This window comes from Engystomops pustulosus, chromosome 5 (assembly GCF_040894005.1).
Source record: "Engystomops pustulosus chromosome 5, aEngPut4.maternal, whole genome shotgun sequence".
Lineage (NCBI taxonomy): Eukaryota > Metazoa > Chordata > Amphibia > Anura > Leptodactylidae > Engystomops > Engystomops pustulosus.
In genome coordinates this window covers 7762831-7785547 of record NC_092415.1, presented here as the reverse complement: position 1 = coordinate 7785547, position 22717 = coordinate 7762831, and the positions used below count along the sequence as shown (strand labels likewise).

General features: G+C 45.5%; 1 protein-coding gene across 4 annotated transcripts in view; it reads left to right on the top strand.

Annotated features, from left to right (window-relative positions):
• SLC45A4 (solute carrier family 45 member 4) overlaps positions 1–22717 on the top strand; it is an 86165-nt gene that overhangs the window by 32298 nt on the left and 31150 nt on the right. For 3 of the 4 annotated variants that reach the window (XM_072151099.1, XM_072151100.1, XM_072151101.1), the window contains exon 2: positions 7112–7744. In XM_072151099.1, the coding sequence (XP_072007200.1) occupies positions 7513–7744 (232 nt within the window). In that variant the 5' untranslated portion in view covers positions 7112–7512. Of the gene's footprint in view, positions 1–3246; positions 3475–7111; positions 7745–22717 lie in introns of those variants that run through there. The other variant, XM_072151102.1, reaches the window with a different exon arrangement.

Sequence of the window (22717 nt, the reverse complement as noted above, 5' to 3'; positions counted from 1 at the left end):
CCTGGAGAGATGTGTAATCAGACCTCACACTGCTGTGCTCTGTGCTCTCTGCAGCCAGTGTTATGTATTGTCCCTGGAAGGATGTGTAATCAGACCTCACACTGCTGTGCTATGTGCTCTCTGCAGCCAGTGTTATGTATTGTCCCTGGGGAGATGTGTAATCAGACCTCACACTGCTGTGCTCTGTGCTCTCTGCAGCCAGTGTTCGGTACTGTCCCTGGAGAGATGTGTAATCAGACCTCACACTGCCCTGCTCTGTGCTCTCTGCAGCCAGTGTTATGTATTGTCCCTGGAGAGATGTGTAATCAGACCTCACACTGCTGTGCTCTGTGCTCTCTGCAGCCAGTGTTCGGTACTGTCCCTGGAGAGATGTGTAATCAGACCTCACACTGCCCTGCTCTGTGCTCTCTGCAGCCAGTGTTATGTATTGTCCCTGGAGAGATGAGTAATCAAACTTTTGTGTATGTTAGTAGCAGCAGGACTGTGATATATGGATTTATATTGCAGGACTGTAGCTTCTCCAGGTGTATGCTGGTGCCATGCTGTTTTGCTTCTGCTCCCGCAGCCATTCTTCTGTGCTCTAAGTAAAAGCTGTAGCAGGCTTCTGGTTTAATATTGCAGCAGTTACTCGCAGCAGAGGGGATGTGGAGCAGCTCCTTTAAAGAGAGCAGTTTAAAGCCATGTGTTTGTCCTCAATCCTGGTATTTAAATCTTTTATATCACAGTCCTGATGCTACTAACATAAACAAATCTGATTACACCTCTCTCCAGGGACCATATCGAAGGTTGGGTTCAGAGAGCACAGCAGTGTGAGGACAAGCTCCCTTTGCATTTGGAGAAGCTACAATCCTGGAATATAAATCCATATGTAAAAGTCCTGCTGCTACTAACAACCAGTATATACTGTCCCTGGACCTAGACCTTTGTGTAACACTGGCTGCATTCTGTATGGTAACACCTGCTGACAGGTTCTTTTGCTGGAAGTCCACTATCACAATCCATCCTGGATGTTTGTTATCCATGGCCTCCTTCCTGCTAAAATCAACTTTTATAATTATGCTAATGATTGTCTTGGTGCTGCAGCTTCACAGGCTTTTTACACTTTTCCCCCTTCCTGCACAGTGTAACAGTCTGTGAAGCTGCAGCACAGGGGGAGGGGGTTCTGATAATTCCCACAGGAGCCATTATGGCTTTATCATGATGAATCTTAATGGTAGATTTCCTTCAAACTGCTGGTGGGTCCCTTCTTGGGATGGAGTGTAAGCCTTGCTGCCCAGTGCAGGTGTATATGGGGCAGAGTTGTGTAAATTCGCCTGATTTCTGCCTGGAACATATGGTGAAGCTGCAATTACGTGGGAGAGGAACACATTGTGCCAGACATCTCCGCTCCGCCATCAGCGCGGTTATTATCCGCTCGGCTGACGCTACCGTTCTGCAGCGATGACAAAATCTCCACTTTAAACAACTCTTCCTCGAGTCCCTAACAAAGCGGCTTTAACCCTTCTCTGACTGATAGCGGCTTCTTCTGGGGACTATTAGTGTAAACCGTTCTGCAACGTTCGTATAAAGTTTACGTATCTCTTCCTCCCTATTTTTTTGCCATTCCTACACTCATAGGGGTAAATAGGACGTTTTTGGTTCCTCTGAGGTCCAGGTGCTACAGTAATTTCCATGGTACAAACCGATATATATATTCTGAACCATAGCACCTAGAAAGGCAGTTTTGGTATAATTTTCAAGTTGAGAATCTCCCCCTTAACATCACAGAACTAGGGATTTCCACTGTCTACACGGACCACAGCTCCCACTCCTGACTGTTCTCCTGGTCGTGTGAGGTCACACAGGTGCACGGCTCATTATATATCCCCACCTCATGTGATGTCACACAGGTGCACGGCTCATTATATATCCCCACCTCATGTGATGTCACACAGGTACACGGCTCGTTATACCACAGAGAATAATTAAAGCTGTGTACTATAATGAACCGTGCACCTGTGTGACCTCACATGAGGTGGGGATATATAATGAGCTGTTCACCTGTGTGACATCATGTGGCCAGGAATATAACGAGATGTGCACCTGTGTGACCTCACATGACCAGGGATATAACGAGCTGTGCACCTGTGTGACATCACATGACCAGGAATATAACGAGATGTGCACCTGTGTGACATCACATGACCAGGGATACGAGATGTGTACCTGTGTGATCTCACATGACTAGGGATATAACAAGCTGTGCACCTGTGTGACCTCACATGAGGTGGGGATATATGAGCTTTGCACCTGTGTGACATCACATGACCAGGGATATAACAAGCTGTGCACCTGTGTGACATCACATGAGGTGGGGATATATAACGAGCTGTGCACCTGTGTGACATCATGTGGCCAGGAATATAACGAGATGTGCACCTGTGTGGCATCACATGACCAGGAATACGAGCTTTGCACCTGTGTGACCTCACATGACCAGGGATATAACGAGCTGTGCACCTGTGTGACATCACATGACCAGGAATATAACGAGATGTGCACCTGTGTGACATCACATGACCAGGGATACGAGATGTGTACCTGTGTGATCTCACATGACTAGGGATATAACAAGCTGTGTGCACCTGTGTGACCTCACATGAGGTGGGGATATATGAGCTTTGCACCTGTGTGACATCACATGACCAGGGATATAACAAGCTATGCACCTGTGTGACATCACATGAGGTGGGGATATATAACGAGCTGTGCACCTGTGTGACATCACATGACCAGGGATATAACAAGCTGTGCACCTGTGTGACCTCAGATGAGGTGGGGATATATAACGAGCTTTGCACCTGTGTGACATCAGGTTTATAAGGACTGGTTTATAATCCACAGGAAGTAAATAATGAAGTTTTCTATAGGATGACAACAAGCGCAGATCTAAGAAATTGATTCAGAAAGTTTATTGGAAAATTGTGTAACTATTGATTACACAAACAATATCAATTATTTCCTGAAAGTGGACAATCCCTTTAACCTTCTTCTATGAGCCTAAGGCTTTCCACTTCTCACTATCTGTAACACTTGTATTGTCCTTTTGTGAGTGACTTCCCTTCAGTTCCCTGTTACAATGTATCTAGAGGTGACGAGTCTACATTCTAATTCGCGGTCCTGCCTTTCCTCTGCTGCCGCCCCCCCACCCTCCAGGTCGCTCGCCCCTCGTATCAGACTAATGATTTTGTGCAGAGCCGCGGAGGGAAGTCACGTGGATTGGCAGCTGTGATCCTCGTATTAATAAACAGGACAATAGAGGAAGTTGTTGATTTCGGAGCTCGGCTCTCATGTGTTATGATGGTGACATCCTGATCTTCGTCTGACCCTTCACTGTCCTCGGAGCTCTGGGAGAAGCCGCAGAAGACATTGTTCATGTTTATTAGATGACCTCCGGATACCTCAGCGCTGCGTCTAATCATAGTATATGTGCCTGTATGTATTACTATTATTCATGCTGTAACATTGTATCTATTTTACTGGAGCAGCTAATAGAGGGTAACGCGACCAATCATTGCTTGGAACGTACAGTATCACTACACCTCCCCAGCCACAAGGCCAAGGTGCTGAGCAGTCTTAAAGGGCAACTCGTAGATGATGTGGGAACATGGAAACATGCCTTTAAAAAGCTTCTATTATGCATTTAACAGTTGATGGGATAAAGAGGGTGTAATGTATAAGACTATAATACTGCCCCCTATGTACAGGAATATAACTACTATAATACTGCCCCCTATGTACAAGAATATAACTACTATAATACTGCCCCCTATGTACAGGAATATAACTACTATAATACTGCCCCCTATGTACAAGAATATAACTACTATAATACTGCCCCCTATGTACAAGAATATAACTACTATAATACTGCCCCCTATGTACAGGAATATAACTACTATAATACTGCCCCCTATGTACAGGAATATAACTACTATAATACTGCCCTCTATGTACAGGAATATGACTACTATAATACTGCCCTCTATGTACAAGAATATAACTACTATAATACTGCCCCCTATGTACAAGAATATAACTACTATAATACTGCCCCCTATGTACAGGAATATAACTACTATAATACTGCCCCCTATGTACAAGAATATAACTACTATAATACTGCCCCCTATGTACAGGAATATAACTACTATAATACTGCCCCCTATGTACAGGAATATAACTACTATAATACTGCCCCCTATGTACAAGAATATAACTACTATAATACTGCCCCCTATGTACAAGAATATAACTACTATAATACTGCCCCCTATGTACAAGAATATAACTACTATAATACTGCCCCCTATGTACAGGAATATAACTACTATAATACTGCCCCCTATGTACAGGAATATAACTACTATAATACTGCCCCCTATGTACAGGAATAGAACTACTATAATACTGCCCCCTATGTACAGGAATAGAACTACTATAATACTGCCCCCTATGTACAGGAATAGAACTACTATAATACTGCCCCTATGTACAGGAATATGACTACTATAATACTGCCCCCTATGTACAGGAATATGACTACTATAATACTGCCCCCTATGTACAGGAATATAACTACTATAATACTGCCCTCTATGTACAGGAATATGACTACTATAATACTGCCCCCTATGTACAAGAATATAACTACTATAATACTGCCCCCTATGTACAAGAATATAACTACTATAATACTGCCCCCTATGTACAAGAATATAACTACTATAATACTGCCCCCTATATACAAGAATATAACTACTATAATACTGCCCCCTATGTATAGGAATATATCTACTATAATACTGCCCCCTGTGTACAAGAATATAACTACTATAATACTGCCCCCTATGTATAGGAATATATCTACTATAATACTGCCCCCTGTGTACAAGAATATATCTACTATAATACTGCTCCCGTATTGAAGCTTCTAGTTGTATAGGTAGGTAAATGTGCCTTTTGTTGGTAGGTCCTTAATAGATTTTTAGGTGTATAATGCTCCCATCGTTGCACCTGCTCCTCTGTGTGACTAGTCTTCCTCTCGTGAATCGGTCTGTCAGCGCCGGCTCCTCTATATACAGAAGACTTGGCTTTCTCGCCCTTCCTATGACTAGTGATACAATAGCTCTGCGCTTCCTGAGCTCACGGACTTAGGAAAGAACAAGGCGGGTAGATGTTAGTCAGCAGTGAGTCAGTCGCTCTAAATGATCTCCCCAAGAATATCATGAAGTGCCTGCAATGGTTTGAGATCCCGGTGGGAAAAAAGATTGAGGGTTCTATTTTGGGAAGTTTTTTATCTCCCATACGTCAGAGCTCTGCGCTCAGGAAAATTTGTGCTCCCCGATGCCGTTGTACTTGGTCTTATCTGGGGTGGACAAGGCCTTTTTTTGGTAGTACTTTTTCTGTTGTCTCGGATTTGAAATAAGTTTGGGTGGCGTCGAAGGGCAGATGTGTTATTCCCCTCCCCCCCCTCATTATTATTATTAACTGTACCCCTTGATGTGATGCAAGACTGCCAGACCCCACTCTCTACCTCTTGGTCCAGTTTGTCTGGGATGAAGGGGAAGAAACTAGACCAAGAGAGAGGAGGACGGTGGGAGCACATTATATACGGATCATATTGGTCTTCATCCTGGTCACCCTTGGTTCCCCGATCCTGCTGTTATATGTATAATTGTTTAGTGCACCTGAAGCCCCCCATTGTATGTGGTCTCCGTGGCGTGTGTTATAGGGAAATCCATCCCAAGTTGTGTCTGGTATTGGTGAACCTTTGCTTCCAGATGTTATTGATGGGCAAACCTTGCTTGTTTTTTTTGTAGGGGCAAAATTGGACCATGCACTTTGCATCCAGGATTTATTGTCTTTTTTTATATGTTGTAGTAGGATCCCAATTCTGTGCACCCGTGACACATTTAGGAATGCTATTGGAATATACGTTTTGTGTACCCGACGTATATTTGGATGTATTCCCCTTACACCTTCTTGTGAGGTCCATAAAGGGCACCTTGGACTTGGAGCTGAGCACCCTTGTATGAAGTCCAACCATCAACCCTAACAGAAAGGCTTTTGGTAATTCAGTGTGGTCTTCCATCCACCATAGTCAATCCTTGGCTACTGTGGTGGATTGTAGATGGTGGAAGCTTGTGGAGATAATAATCTACCAGACCTGTAAGAAGGTTCAGATGTTCCTCAAGCTTAACATTTTCTACCGTCGTGACCATTTTGTTGTTTTGTTCAAAATGCTCATAAATGGTAGTGGAACCAAAATCCTAGAAGAGGGTTCCTCAAAAATGAGGAAGGGACTTGGGATAGGGATTTAAAAATTGAAAAATGTACGACTTTTGCAGTAGAAGAACGTACCAACTCCAACTCTGCATTCTTTAGTAATCTTCGTTTCACCAAGATTTATCTTTATGGATTATGGATTCCACCATTTCGAAACAATTTGTATCATTTTGAGGTCTCTACTTCCAGGTGGAGGCGCACAGTCTGCTCCAGCCAGCGAACGACCACCTGACTGGGTGAAATGGGTGGTCCTAGACTAGGTTAGACGTCGAGTAACGGCATCCATGGTGGAATGTTGGTGGTTAAAGAGAAACATTCCAGCTACACTAGAAGCGTTGGGTCCCGTCCTCGTTAATGGGTGTTTTTTCATCACGTCTGGTTGGTGGTGGCATCTTGTTGGTCTTCCTCGTTGTGTTGATGGAGTCCAATGAATTGGCCAAGTGTCTAGAGTACATTTTGAGTCTTCTACATTTCTTTTTATGAGGCGAAGAATGTATATCGTAGATTTTCTGTGACCTTGTTGACTTTAGTCCAAAAATGTTGGTATCTCTGCTATGGTTTACTCCATTTCACAGACAGGATCATCCCACAAAGACCGTCTTATCATCCATCCTCCGGCTTCCCGTTACAGAATGTTTCCTTTTTGGTGTTTTTTGCTCCTTATTTTTCTGTTTGTTTTTTAGTTTCCATCATTTTCCCGTCTCTCTCTTTGGCCAAGAACCTTGGGCGTCTGGTCGGCCCCCGATGGCTCCATCCTCTAACACCTTGTGTCTTCTTCTTTCAGATTAATCAGCCACTCGATGGGGATTAACAGTGCATCACCTATGTGTGTCGCCTTCCCAGCCTGCAAACCCAAGACCAAGAATTTTACCACTTCTTCTATAGAGATTATGAAACTGGTATTAACTGAATGGCAATTATGGATTTTTAACTCTAATTCACAATAAACCATTTTTAAGCCATATGATTGAATTAGCACCAAATACCGTTCTCTCTTGCGCACCGTCACAAAGCCGCCGAGACATCGACCCAGCGGAGTCTAAAGTATTAATCGCACGAGGAACGCGTGGGGAGCTGAACAAAGAAGAAGTCTTTATTTATCTTTGCAGATATATAGTATTAATATTTATATAGAATCGCTAAAAAGAATATAGTTTATATTTTTGTGGTGGTGGTGGGGGAAGGATGGCCCCTCAGAACGACGACTCTGAATCTATGCAAGTCCCGGACCTTCCCTTGGCCAAGCTGAAGAAGGAGGAACCCAAGGAGAACGAGAGCCGGGATGAGACCATCAGCGAGGGCTCCATTGACCGGATACCGGTCCGCCTCTGGGTCATGCACGGCGCTGTCATGTTTGGTCGAGAGTTCTGCTACGCTATGGAGACTGCCCTGGTGACACCGGTTCTGTTACAGATTGGTAAGTGCTTGAGTGCATCTCAATGGGTCACTCCAATAATGAATAAATATCTTCAGACAATCCTAAAATATTTTCTGTCTGACAATCTAGTACGTCTGATAATTTTACATAGTTTATACTGTTGAAAAAAGACACATGTCCATCAAATTCAACCAGGGAAGGGATTGGATGAGGGAGGGATATAGGGGAATGTTGTTTAGGTGTAAAAAGGCATCTAGGCCCTACTTAAAGCTCTCTCCTCTCCCTGCTGTGCTGTGCTCCTCAGGCAGGCTATTCCACAGATTTACAGCTCATCACTTGTTGGTTTCAAAATCAAGGAATTTTATTTAAAGCAATTGTTCAATCTGGGCCCAAAAACTCCAGCTTTAATATTACCTGCCTGCTCTTTTATTTTATTTTCTTTTTGATAATTTTTAGCCTAGGTTCATTACAACGAATATATGACCGGGGGTCTTCAGTGCCCACAGGGGAGTCTGGGATGGTCTAAGCCACACCCACTACTTTATTATTGGTTTAGGCTGCAGCTGTTTCGTTCCCTATTTGTTCTCACGCCTCTGATTGGCTGCTGCGTGTAACACAAGTCTATTATTGGCTCGCCAGGAACACAATGGAGTCTAATCGCTTCTATCTGTCTACTTGGGATAGACCCCTAATGTGTTCATGAGGGTGTGTCCGAGGCCTGGCCATTGTGTAGTACCATCTGATGTATGGCCAAATGGTCAGATGTGCTGCCATGTCCCCTGATGGTTAGATGTCTTTATCCGCTTCTACTTCTAAACTTATGTAAGTGAAGCTTCGGTTTGTAACCCTTATGATGTAGCGACGAGTCATGGGCTTGGCATCCTTGGGGTTACAATATGACTCCATTCACTTACATTGTTGAACAAAATGCAGGGTGACGGTCAACTTTGTTCATAGCTTAAGTTACTGCATAGCCCTGGCCTGAAGCTTAAAGGGGATGTCTACTTTACTATACTATATAATCTAATAAGGAGTTTTGCCTAATTTAAAGGGAACCTGTCACCAAGGACCTCATTTTCACTAGACAGGTTACAGAAGCCCATTACAGCTGGATTAAAAATCTGCATCCCTGCCTTCTCTAAGCATTTGCATTACAATATAATTGTGTGCTATAACTTGCCTTGAACCCTGACAGAATCCTCTGTGTAGTCCCAGGGGTTGGTCTTTGGTTTGGATGCATTTCAAAAAATAACCCATGACGGGGGCTGAGTACTAGGAGTCACAGACACATCTTTGTGCCCTTGTACAGCTCCTCCCTTCTGCTACTTCACAGAGCTCACAAGGTGGTGAGATGACATCCATTGGAGGAGGGAGGAGCTGTATAGGAGCACAAAGGTGGGGGCTGAGAGTTGAGGAGTCTACAGCACAGACAAGTCACATGATGCATTTTTTGAAATGCATCCAACCCCTGGGACTACACTGGGATTCTGTCAGGGTGCAAGATAAGTTATAACACACAATTATATTGTAATGAAAATGCACAGAAAGGCAGAAAGACAGATGTGCACTGCAGTTGTCATGGACTTCTGTAAGCTGTGTTTAGTGAAAATGAGGTCCCTGGTGACAGGTTCCCTTTAAATATAGGTTACAAATTTATCTGTGAAAGAAGACACATGTTCAAGAAGTTCCCCCTTTTGTTCTGAGGACCCCACGAGCCCCTACTGTATCTCCTTTTATAATATAGGATTCTAGAGTCCAATACTGAAATTCCAGCACCGTGAGACCTGACCTCAGCAGTGTCTCTGGGGTTGTATAACTGCACCTGGAATGCTGGGTAAATATTAACCTGGGGGGCAATGAATGCTCCTGCCACATAGTCACCTTTTTAGAAGTTGTAGTTTTTATTAAAAAAAAAGTTACCTGACAGTACAGACTGCAGTCAGTGTTATGTATGGCCCCTAGAGAGATGTGTAATCAGACCTCACACTGCTGTGCTCTGTGCTCTCTGCAGCCAGTGTTATGTATCGTCCCTGGAGAGATGTGTAATCAGACCTCACACTGCTGTGCTCTGTGCTCTCAGCAGCCAGTGTTATGTATCGTCCCTGGAGAGATGTGTAATCAGACCTCACACTGCTGTGCTCTGTGCTCTCAGCAGCCAGTGTTATGTATTGTCCCTGGAGAGATGTGTAATCAGACCTCACACTGCTGTGCTCTGTGCTTTCTGCAGCCAGTGTTATGTATTGTCCCTGGAGAGATGTCTAATCACACCTCACACTGCTGTGCTCTGTGCTCTCAGCAGCCAGTGTTATGTACTGTCCCTGGAGAGATGTGTAATCAGACCTCACACTGCGGTGCTCTGTGCTCTCAGCAGCCAGTGTTATGTACTGTCCCTGGAGAGATGTGTAATCAGACCTCACACTGCTGTGCTCTGTGCTCTCTGCAGCCAGTGTTATGTATTGTACCTGGAGAGATGAGTAATCATACCCCACACTGCTGTGCTCTGTGCTCTCTGGAGAGATGTTTGATCAGACCTTTGTGTATGTTTTAGTAGCAGCAGGGCTGTGATTTTATTCCAGAATTTTAGCTTCAAGTGCACTGCGGATGTGTCCTCACACTGCTGTGCTCTGTTTTCTCTGTAGCCAGTGATACCCACTGTTCATGGAGAGATGTGTAATCAGACCTTTAGTATATGTTGTTAGTAGCAGCAGGACTGTGAAACGTGGATTTATAGTCCAGGATTGTAGCTTTTGCAAGTGCACTGGAGGCAAGTCATCACACTGCTGTGCTCTTAGCCATTTGCATTTAACTGCTTAAAATACTAAAAGCTGTAGGAGGCATCTGGGTTGTACTACCACTCAAGGCACAGAGCTAAGAGCACGGCAGTGTGAGGACACACCCCAGTGCACTTGGAGAAGCTACAATCTTGGAATATAAATCCATATTTCACAGTCCTGCTGCTACTAACATACACAAAGGTCTGATTGCACATGTTCCCAGGGACACCTCACACTGTCTGCAGTCTATGTTACATCTCCTTATATAGACCCTTTTAAGGGGAATTGGTCTTCATGTGCATCTTCTGCTCCGGGTTGAGAGCTGAATTATACCTGCAGGTCTTCCCTGGCACCTGAGCTGTGTTAGTACTCGCTGGCACCTGAGGCCAATTCACTTTATTGCGGTCAATATCCTCGGTAATCTATGACCTGTCAAGGCCAAAAAGCGCCTCCTGTCACTGCCATCGGTGATCCGGTTGTTGCGACAGCTCTCCTCCTGGCAGCGCCCGCTCTTCCGAGTTAATAAGTTGCTTTCATTATCCGGTGTGGAAAATGCCAGAGGAAAGAGTTGGGTTGGAATAGCTCCACAGGGAGATCCGATACCCTGTGTACCAGCATCTGAGACATGAAAGTGATACCCCCCGCTCCTGGATCATTACATGGGGGCGTGCGGGGCGTGTGGTGTCTGTACCAGTCACTGCAGCCCGGGCCTCGCACTAATACCAGCTGCTATATTCTCTCTACAGCTGATACCCTACAAGCTAATATCTGGTGGTGGCATCAAGAGGGTAAAAGGGGCAGAAGTACAGGATAATTAATGTCATGTATATACACAGTGACTGCACCAGCAGCAGAATAGTGAGTGCAGCTCTGGAGTATAATACAGGATGTAACTCAGGATCAGTACAGGATAAGTAATGTCATGTATGTACACAGTGACTGCACCAGCAGCAGGATAGTGAGTGCAGCTCTGGGGTATAATACAGGATGTAACTCAGGATCAGTACAGGATAAGTAATGTCATGTATGTACACAGTGACTGCACCAGCAGCAGAATAGTGAGTGCAGCTCTGGGGTATAATACAGGATGTAACTCAGGATCAGTACAGGATAAGTAATGTCATGTATGTACACAGTGACTGCACCAGCAGCAGAATAGTGAGTGCAGCTCTGGGGTATAATACAGGATGTAACTCAGGATCAGTACAGGATAAGTAATGTCATGTATGTACACAGTGACTGCACCAGCAGCAGAATAGTGAGTGCAGCTCTGGGGTATAATACAGGATGTAACTCAGGATCAGTACAGGATAAGTACTGTCATGTATGTACACAGTGACTGCACCAGCAGCAGAATAGTGAGTGCAGCTCTGGGGTATAATACAGGATGTAACTCAGGATCAGTACAGGATAAGTAATGTCATGTATGTACACAGTGACTGCACCAGCAGCAGAATAGTGAGTGCAGCTCTTTGGTATTATACAGGATGTAACTCAGGATCAGTACGGGATAAGTAATGTCATGTATGTACACAGTGACTGCACCAGCAGCAGAATAGTGAGTGCAGCTCTGGAGTATAATACAGGATGTAACTCAGGATCAGTACAGGATAAGTAATGTCATGTATGTACACAGTGACTGCACCAGCAGCAGAATAGTGACTGCAGCTCTGGGGTATAATGCAGGATGTAACTCAGGATCAGTACAGGATAAGTAATGTCATGTATGTACACAGTGACTGCACCAGCAGCAGAATAGTGAGTGCAGCTCTGGAGTATAATACAGGATGTAACTCAGGATCACTACAGGATAAGTAATGTCATGTACGTACACAGTGACTGCACCAGCAGCAGAATAGTGAGTGCAGCTCTGGGGTATAATACAGGATGTAACTCAGGATCACTACAGGATAAGTAATGTCATGTATGTACACAGTGACTGCACCAGCAGCAGAATAGTGAGTGCAGCTCTGGGGTATAATACAGGATGTAACTCAGGATCAGTACAGGATAAGTAATGTCATGTATGTACACAGTGACTGCACCAGCAGCAGAATAGTGAGTGCAGCTCTGGGGTATAATATAATGGTGTCTTATCTGATTATACTGCAGTGATCTTATGAAATGTAGATGAAGTTCCCCTTATTGCACTGACAGTTTGCAGTTTGGTGATTGTCTTTGTTCGTGCCCCCCCCCCTGCTGATACTTCCTTATGACTTGCGCCCCCTGATTGCCTCATGCGCTGGTGATCGGACAGGGACCTGCAGTTAGTGGCTGCTGTGATGTGTTGCAATGGCAGATTTGTGTAATCCCAGAAAACAATGAGTCATGATCTGGTTCTCGGAGCCGTGGAATTTTCCACTGTAGCACATTCCCTTATCAGGTGCCTGGAGTTCCTTTCAACAAGATCCCCTGAAATAAGAAGGGGGTGTGTGAATCGGTAGCACAATGATACATAATAATAATTTGGCAATGCCACCCTGTTCCGCCCTGTGCCCTCCTCCGGGCGAGGCTGGCGTGTCACACGTAGGCAGCCGCTCGCTATTCCGTGATCTCCTACGGAAGAATCCTGTATCCAAAGTGTCCGGTGACGCTTCCCGTTAGGAGTTCACACGTTTATCTGCGTTTTGCCACAAAATTCCTTTTATTCTGGGAAATTGGGCTTTTCCTACATCGGATGAAATGGTCTCGTACTAAAGTCAGAGCGGACCCCCTCTGCATCCTCAGGGGTGGATCTGATTACCTTATATACTCGAGTATAAGCCTAGTTTTTCAGCACAAAAAATGTGCTGAAAATCCCAAACTCGGCTTATACTCGAGTAAAAAAAATAAATATATCTAAACTCTCCTTTCCGGCGACCCCTGTATATCTTCTGTGCGATCTGTCCGGCAGTGGCGGCAGGCTATATACACTGGGGCAGGGTCTGGCAGGCTATATACACTGGGGCAGGGTCTGGCAGGCTATATACACTGGGGCAGGGTCTGGCAGGCTATATACACTGGGGCAGGGTCTGGCAGGCTATATACACTGGGGCAGGGTCTGGCAGGCTATATACACTGGGGCAGGGGCTGGCAGGCTATATACACTGGGGCAGGGGCTGGCAGGCTATATACACTGGGGCAGGGGCTGGCAGGCTATATACACTGGGGCAGGGGCTGGCAGGCTATATACACTGGGGCAGGGGCTGGCAGGCTATATACACTGGGGCAGGGTCTGGCAGGCTATATACACTGGGGCAAGGGCTGGCTGGCTATATACACTGGGGCAAGGGCTGGCTGGCTATATACACTGGGGCAGGGTGCGGCAGGCTATATACACTGGGGCAAGGGCTGGCTGGCTATATACACTGGGGCGGCTGTGACCAATGCATTTCCCACCCTTATACTCGAGTCAATAGGTTTTACCAGTAATTTGTGGTAAAATTAGGGGCCTCGGCTTATACTCGGGTCGGCTTATACTCGAGTATATACGGTATATTGGGCCCCCCAGGGGGGGGGTGCTACTATTACGAAGGTCTTGTATTTCACGATTTGGTGTCCTCTTAGCATCGAAGGTGCTCATCTAGATGATCGCAGTTGGACCTTTTGTATGCACAGTATTCAGGACCCTTGTGGTTCCTGTGATCTTTGATCAATTTTGGGTCCAGTGCACCTCATGCTTCCCATTTCACAGCCAAATATATAAGGGGCGCTCTTGTCTGAAATATCCAGAGTATATAACCTAGATGTGGATATTTCCTCTACGATCGTCAACCGGTCTACAGAAGCTTGTGATGAACCTATAGATATTGAATATGTCTTAAAGGGGATGTCTGGAGGGTTAAACACTTGGCAGCTTGTGATGTTTGTCTGTATTGCAGCTCCGCTCTATAGAGATTAGTGGAGCTTAGTTGCAATACCATGCGCTGCCCATGGTCAGGGGAGGAGCTGTGATGGGAAGAAAGCATTCATCCTCCGGGACAACCCCTTTAAAGGAAATCCTCAAAATCCATCATGAAAGACCAGGGACGATAACACAATCACGGTGCCTGGATATATGAGTAATTCTTAGATTTGTCCTTTTTTTATCATCCAAATATGCTAATGACCCTGAAGGGCTTCTAGAGGTGTTACCAGAGCCCCTCTGTGCTGTAGCTTTACAGACTGTTACACTGTGTAGGAGCACTTCTCCCACTGTGTGAGGTTATATCAGGCGTTAACGCAAACGTTTTATAAACGCAATGTTATTGAGCAAATATTTTTGTTCTCCGCTGTTGTGATGCGTTTGAAAACGCGGGCGTTAACCCAAACAATATGCAACGTGTGAACACGGCCTTGGTTAATGAGGCTGCATTTACAGGTTGCTCCAAGGGGCGCTCCCCACGCTCCGCCCTTTCACAGATTTTCCATGTAGACTGGAAAACCTCATTAACACTGGATGGTCCTCTCCCCTGAGGAAAGCACAGTAGATGACTAGGCCCATCTGCCATTCAGGATACTGGGAAAGCTGGGTAAGGATCTGTGCCGCGCTGTCCCACGTTATCCAGGGATTATTATGGGGGTTATTTCTGCAGCCGTCAGACCTGCGGCGACACCTCCCGCGGCCGCCACGTTCCCGTTATTATCTCTGGTATTTTGTTTTTGTTTCCTCTCTCCCAGTGACACCATTCTCTCATGTAACTGGGGCGACTGGGAGCGAAAACATCTCGCCACCTTTTACGCCCAGATCTAAATGGGTAGCAGATATGTGAAGTATATAGGTCACGGATGGCGTCCGCGGCCTGGCAGCTATTGATAACCAGTCACGTTACATTAACCGCTTGGGTCCCAAGACACGTGCGCCCTCCTTAAATTTTAGATTTTCAGGTTTTTTTGGCTAAATTCGCCATCATTTTTCATATTTTCGAATGTGAGCAATTCTAGACTTCTCACAGCTGAGGGTTTGTTATAATTTTATCCGGAGTAACAAACCTTTTCTTGTCCCTATAATTCGCTACAATGTGTCAAATGTATCAATATTTGGGCAGCCTTGTCATCTTTACATTGTATTCAGTCTACTGTAACAAACCCTCAGCTGTGAGAAGTTTCTAGATCTGTACAGGTTTTTAGGAACTACATGCAGACAAGATTATTCCCATTCATTGAAGCAAGTAGAGGAGTTGAAATGTAACTTCAGGTGACAGGTAAGGGCTCAATGTTCCTATAATGTATCTGCAGGAGGCCCCCTGTTGGCAGGGGCTCCTCGTACCACACATGCCGGGTGCTGGGGGCCCTGTTTACTGCAGGTATAGCTTACATGTTAATTCCTAGCTGGAGACCGCTGCAGTGGATTTTATTGACCTTGTCGGTCTGTACTGCTTGTATCATCGCATTCTTACATGCCGGAGCCTCCCCCTGTCCTTGTTTTTGTACTCCGTAGGTGCAGGTGCTCCGGGGTCATTGTTTGGGGCCCCTCTTCCTCTAGTAATGACACATGCAGCATGAGGGGGGGCCTACATTTAATTCCCTTATTACGCTACATTTTCTTTTATTCTGAAATGCCTGTTCTGCTCTTATCTGAGATGTGGAGACAGTTGTAACCCATCCAGACAATGCTCTGTGAGAGCAACACCCCCGACTGATACATTGTAATAAACTAGAGATCTGTGCAGATGCTGATGTGTTTGACCATTGTCCAGACTGGATAGAATTGTCTTCAAAATGGTCTGTTTAGCTCACAGAGCATTGTCTCCATTCAGAGGCAGTAACCCTGTATATAGCTAGTTCTGCTCTCATATGAGAAGTATCCAGTCTGGACAATGCTCTGTGAAAGCAATAGCTTGGACCACAGACTGAGACATTGTAGCAAACTAGCAGAGGAATCTGTTTAGCTACTGCTGATGTGTTTAGCTCACAGAGCATGGTCCAGACTGGATACAATTGTCTCCGCTTCTCAGCTGAAGGAAGAACTAGCTTTGTACTGTCTGGTATGTCTCAGACTGGAGTCCAGGCTTTTTATCTCACAGAGCATTGTCTAGACTACAGTTCCCATTCAGAACCTGTAACCTTACACTTCTCACCTTAAAGCAGGAGCAGCCGAGTATAACAGTTGTAACCAGTCTAGACAGTGCTCTGTGAGCTCAACATTCTGAATCTGGTTTGGAAGTTTGAAACTGACTCATTGTAATAATTTGTGCTGCTGCTGATGTATTTAGCTCACAGAGCATTGCATAATTTTTTTTTGCAAACCTTGTCTCTAGCAACTTCTGCTTTCCGATGAAATGTGTAGCTAGTTGTATCTGTCCATGGCGATGCTCTGGGAACTAAACCTTTCTTTGCTGGTTTGCTTTAATGTATCGGTCTCCAGCCGAGGGTTATATGATCACAGAGCATTGTTCACTTACTCTGATAGGTAACACGTAGGGATAATCTGATAACTGCCTGATATTAGGTGGGATCTCCCTTTATATGATGCGATGGCCGCTGCGCCGTCTCCTGACTGATCCCCGGTAGCAGCAGTTCACATTATTATGGGTGTCCAGAGCCCCCCCCCCCCCCCCCCTCTGTGATTGGCAGCAGCCGCTCTATAAATGTGCAAAACAAGGATCACGTTTCGGTAACCGTCACTCCTAACACATGTATCAGATCTCCGGGCCGTGAGGACGTGGCGGGGGCTGGGATCACACCATAGGATGGGGGGGGGGGGGGGCACTCTGTAGCTTCACCTGTAAATGTCTTTTCATGTTTAAAATTTTTTTTTTTTTTGTTAATAAAGTTTTGAAACAAAAGATTCTAGAACTTTACTCGACACTTTGGAGACAATGTATCGGATAGTGCGTTCAGCTTCCTGAAAAAAATAAATGTATTTTCTGGTGAGAATCACTGTCCCTAAAAGTGGGTGGAGCTGGGGAAGGGGCGGGGCTTAAAGGGATAATTTTTATACTATTACTTGCACCAGAAAATTGGTGTAAATAACCTTTTGGAGTTTATGCCAGGTTGTAAATGTCCAGATATTAGACTACAGATTACACATACTTAAAGGGGAGGAGCCATAGATGACCTCACCTCATAGGATATTGGTATTTGGGGGTGGGGGAAGGGGGGGGTTAGACCCTTTGAGATCAGCTGCTTCAATACTACACATCAGGCTTAAAGGGGGTGTTCCAGGTTTAGGGTCATATTTAAAAATTGAAGACCCAAACAATATCTGACCCTTAGAGGTCTAATACGCAGATGCCTATTGATCAGCTGCTCCAGGCTGCAGAATACTGACTGCACATCAGGCTTAAAGGGGTTTCCTGGTTGGTGGTCATATTTGATACTGATAACCCATTCTCCCTACTGCGCATCGGTATCTAACCTGAGGGGGGGAGGAAGGGTCTAACACATTGAGGGCTATCAGGGCTGGGGACAATTGTAGCAAACCCCCAGCAGTGAGAAATATCAGCAGGAGGCAAGAGGAGACATTGCACATGATACGTCATGGAAAATCAAAGTATATGGTCATCGACATAACCTTCTAATAATGACACCTCTCGATCGGCTGCATCTGATGCCGGAAGCAGAATCTCCATCTACTCTACTGTGGCCATTCTGAGAACTGCAGTCAAGTAAAGAGAAGCAGAGTTGCAGGTCCCTGTGGGGTGCAGGCGGCCGACCGCTCGATCCAATACTGATGACCCATCCCGAGTACCTACACTGTTAACAAGATCTCTGCTTGCTGTCAGTAAAATCTTCATTACAGCCAAAGGATGCAGCTCTGCATTGTCTTAATAGTTCTCACAGCTGAGGGTTTGTTGCAACCTCATCTAGTCCAGCCTATCCTCTGACAGTAGGCGCCTCCTCTCATCTGTGATGGAAGGCCTGGGGGTCCCCCGCTCAGTATGAGGCGGCCACCATGATTCAGAGGGAAAATAAAATGACGGATTAGGAGGAGATTCCAGAGGGTTTGGCGTCTCGGGCTCCACATGTGGCGCTGAAATCCCACAATTCAATTACAGGAAAATTGCCGTGACAAATGCGATTTACCGCCAAGGACTGTGCAGACGCCTCGCCATTGTCTTGTTGAATGGAGCAGTTAGGAAGGGCCCGGCCCAAGGTAGAGACGTGTCTACCACCGCGGGTACCTACCTGACCACACACGTAGGGGGCGTGGCTTCACAATCACCGCCTGGTGACACATGACCACATATATGTCTTGTAGGCGAAGTGTCCTGGAGAAAATCTGTGGCCTGAATGCAGAGAAATCTTTACTTAATATCCAAATAAGAATTAGGGTGCACTATGGGTGGGGCCACAAGGTCTGGTGCACCCTCTCTAGACCCGTATCGACATCCAGAACCTTCTCCTTGTGCCTTTATTTACTGTTCCCTAAAAATATTGACAGTTTTTTTTTATTTCCGTGAAACAGCGCCCTGGTTATCTACAGGTTACGCACGGTATTGCGGTTCGGCCTTATTTACTTCAGTGACGCTGAGCTGTTTAACCAGACACGACCTGAGGACAGGTCTGGGAGGGTTTACAGGACGGCGGTCAACCCCTTTAACCAAGGTCTATATTACTTTTCCATGATCTTTGGCTTTTGGGCAGAATTGTGCCAACTTTTTAAGTCTGTGACTAATCGTGGTCTAGTTCTTTTTATATGGATGCAGTAAGGGGGCGAAAGTACCCAAAAGTCCTTATGTACGAGGGCCAGGAGTACCCCACGCGCACCATCGCTTTAAGGCTTAAAAGTATTTTCTAGTTTTGTACAAATCCAATGTAATTATTAATAGAAGTTTATGTCGACGGCCATATACTTTGATTTTTCCATGACGTATCATGTGCAAGGCCTCCTGATGATATTTCTCACAGCTGGGGGTTTGCTACAATCGCAGCTCCTCCATAGCAGGTTTGTTATTAGTCTCGCTGCCACAATCAGACCCCTAGACTTTAGTGTTTGGCCACTGACCTTGAGTTATATGAAGACATGACCTGCAGTCACAGCAGCCGCCATTTACACAACCTGCTCCTTGTGTAATCAAATCCGTCCCAAAGGGAATGCACCCCGATATACAGGACGAGGCGGTGTCCATCAATGTCAGCGGCTCTTGTCCTCTCCTGACACTCGGAGGATCCGGGGGCCATGGCTGCCTTAGAGATGTGCAGATTGTGTCACCCATGTGCCAGGTAGATGTATCACCGGCTGATGTCACTATCATGGACATCATAGAAGGTGCTGTCACACCGGGGCCAGGGGACTTGGGAGCCCATACAAAGAGACCATACTATACACAATACATTATAGTTGGGGGCCTGGTACCGGGTTTGTTTTGGGTCGCAGTAGAGTCAGGTAACACCTCTGCAACCTCTGTTCATATTTGTGCAATGAATAGATACATAGGTGAGATGTGTACTTATACCTCACACTGCTGTGCTCTGCGCTCCCTGCAGAGATGTGTACTTATACCTCACACTGCTGTGCTCTGCGCTCCCTGCAGAGATGTGTACTCATACCTCACACTGCTGTGCTCTGCGCTGCCTGCAGAGATGTGTACTCATACCTCACACTGCTGTGCTCTGCGCTGCCTGCAGAGATGTGTACTCATCCCTCACACTGCTGTGCTCTGCGCTGCCTGCAGAGATGTGTACTCATACCTCACACTGCTGTGCTCTGCGCTTCCTGCAGAGATGTGTACTCATACCTCACACTGCCGTGCTCTGTGCTCCCTGCATAGTTGTGTACTCATACCTCACAATGCTGTGCTCTGTGCTCCCTGCAGAGTTGTGTACTCATACCTCACAATGCTGTGCTCTGCGCTGCCTGCAGAGATGTGTACTCATCCCTCACACTGCTGTGCTCTGCGCTCCCTGCAGAGATGTGTACTCATACCTCACACTGCTGTGCTCTGCGCTGCCTGCAGAGATGTGTACTCATCCCTCACACTGCTGTGCTCTGCGCTGCCTGCAGAGATGTGTACTCATACCTCACACTGCTGTGCTCTGCGCTTCCTGCAGAGATGTGTACTCATACCTCACACTGCCGTGCTCTGTGCTCCCTGCATAGTTGTGTACTCATACCTCACAATGCTGTGCTCTGTGCTCCCTGCAGAGTTGTGTACTCATACCTCACAATGCTGTGCTCTGCGCTGCCTGCAGAGATGTGTACTCATCCCTCACACTGCTGTGCTCTGCGCTCCCTGCAGAGATGTGTACTCATCCCTCACACTGCTGTGCTCTGCGCTCCCTGCAGAGATGTGTACTCATCCCTCACACTGCTGTGCTCTGCGCTCCCTGCAGAGATGTGTACTCATCCCTCACACTGCTGTGCTCTGCGCTCCCTGCAGAGATGTGTACTCACACCGCACACTGCTGTGCTCTGCGCTCCCTGCAGAGATTTGTACTTATACCTCACACTGCTGTGCTCCCTGCAGCCAGTCTTCTGTATTGTGTCTGTTTATGTTGTTAGTAGCAGCAGGACTGTGTTATATGGATGTATATTCTAGGATTGTGCAGCTCACACTGCTGTGCTCTTATTTCTGTGCACGGAGCTGCTTTACAGCCCCTCCTCTGCTATTCAACAACAATCCGGCTACAGCTTTATCTCTGAGCAGAGAAGCCGCGCTGTGTCCCGATGTCCTTGCATTGTCTCCAGTCCCTCCTCATTTCTCCGCTGTCCTGTTGCTTTTTCTCAAGGACACAGAATACATCTTACCCTGTAACATGCGGCCACTCGGATTCCTGGGAGATCTCCAGGCCTCGTTCCCATCATAGAGAGAAGACACTGAAAATGACTCAATGATCCATATTTCATCCAGAGGAACTTGCTGGAGGTCAGGGGGCACGACCTTTTACCGTGACCTGAGCTCCAATTCTGGGAATCCCAGGTTTCCTATTCTCTGATAGGGGTCTGGATGTTCTGGACATGAGATGGACTCTTACATGTGGCTGCAGACACAACGATCAATCAAATTATTACAGTATTTATTAATATAAGAATCTGGTCTGGGGTCTACATAGAGATTATAGCGAGCGGGCAGCGCCGGGAAGATATGATTCATGTAAGGGACGGTTCTGGGGTCTTATATTTTGGAGCTTTGGTCTGGAGCATGATATTAATAGAGATTTGGTTTAGGGACTGATATTAATGTAGGGGTCTGATTTTCGAGGTCTGGTCTGGGGTCTGATATTCTGGTTGGGAGTCTTAATATTAGTCTAGGAGTCTGGTCTGATGTCTAATAATATAAGATTGTAGTCCAGGGACTGATCTTAATGATATTAATTTGATATTAATACAGGCAGTCCCCTACTTAAGGACACCCGACTTACAGACAACCCATAGTTACAGACGGACCCCTCTGCCCACTGTGACCTCTGGTGAAGCTCTCTGGATGCTTCACTATAGTCCCAGACTGCAATGATCAGCTGTAAGATGTCTGTAATGAAGCTTTATTGATAATTCTTGGTCCAATTACACCAAAAATTTTGAAACTCCAATTGTCACTCGGGCAAAAGAAAAAAAATTGTCTAGAACTTCCATTATAAAATATACAGTTTCGACTTACATACAAATTCAACTTAAGAACAAACCTCCAGACCCTATCTTGTATGTAACCCGGGGACTGCCTGTATAGAGGTTTGGGGTCTGATTAATGTAGAGGATCTGGTACTAATATAAAGGTCTGATATTAATCTAATAAGTCTAATATTAATGTAGAGCACCTAGTATTAATATAGAGGTCTGATATTAATACAGAAGATCTGACTATAATATCAGACCTCTAAATTAATATCAGACCCCAGACCTTTTATATTTAATGTAATGGGTCTGATATTAATACATAGGATCTGACTATTAATATAAAGGTCTGGGGTCTGATATTGATCTGAGTCTAATATTACTGCAGAGGATCTGTCTATAAATATAGTGGTCTGGGGTCTGATATTAATACAGAGGATCTGTCTATAAATATAGTGGTCTGGGGTCTGATATTAATACAGAGGATCTGTCTATAAATATAGTGGTCTGGGGTCTGATATTAATACAGAGGATCTGTCTATAAATATAGTGGTCTGGGGTCTGATATTAATACAGAGGATCTGTCTATAAATATAGTGGTCTGGGGTCTGATATTAATACAGAGGATCTGTCTATAAATATAGTGGTCTGGGGTCTGATATTAATACAGAGGATCTGTCTATAAATATAGTGGTCTGGGGTCTGATATTAATACAGAGGATCTGTCTATAAATATAGTGGTCTGGGGTCTGATATTAATACAGAGGATCTGTCTATAAATAT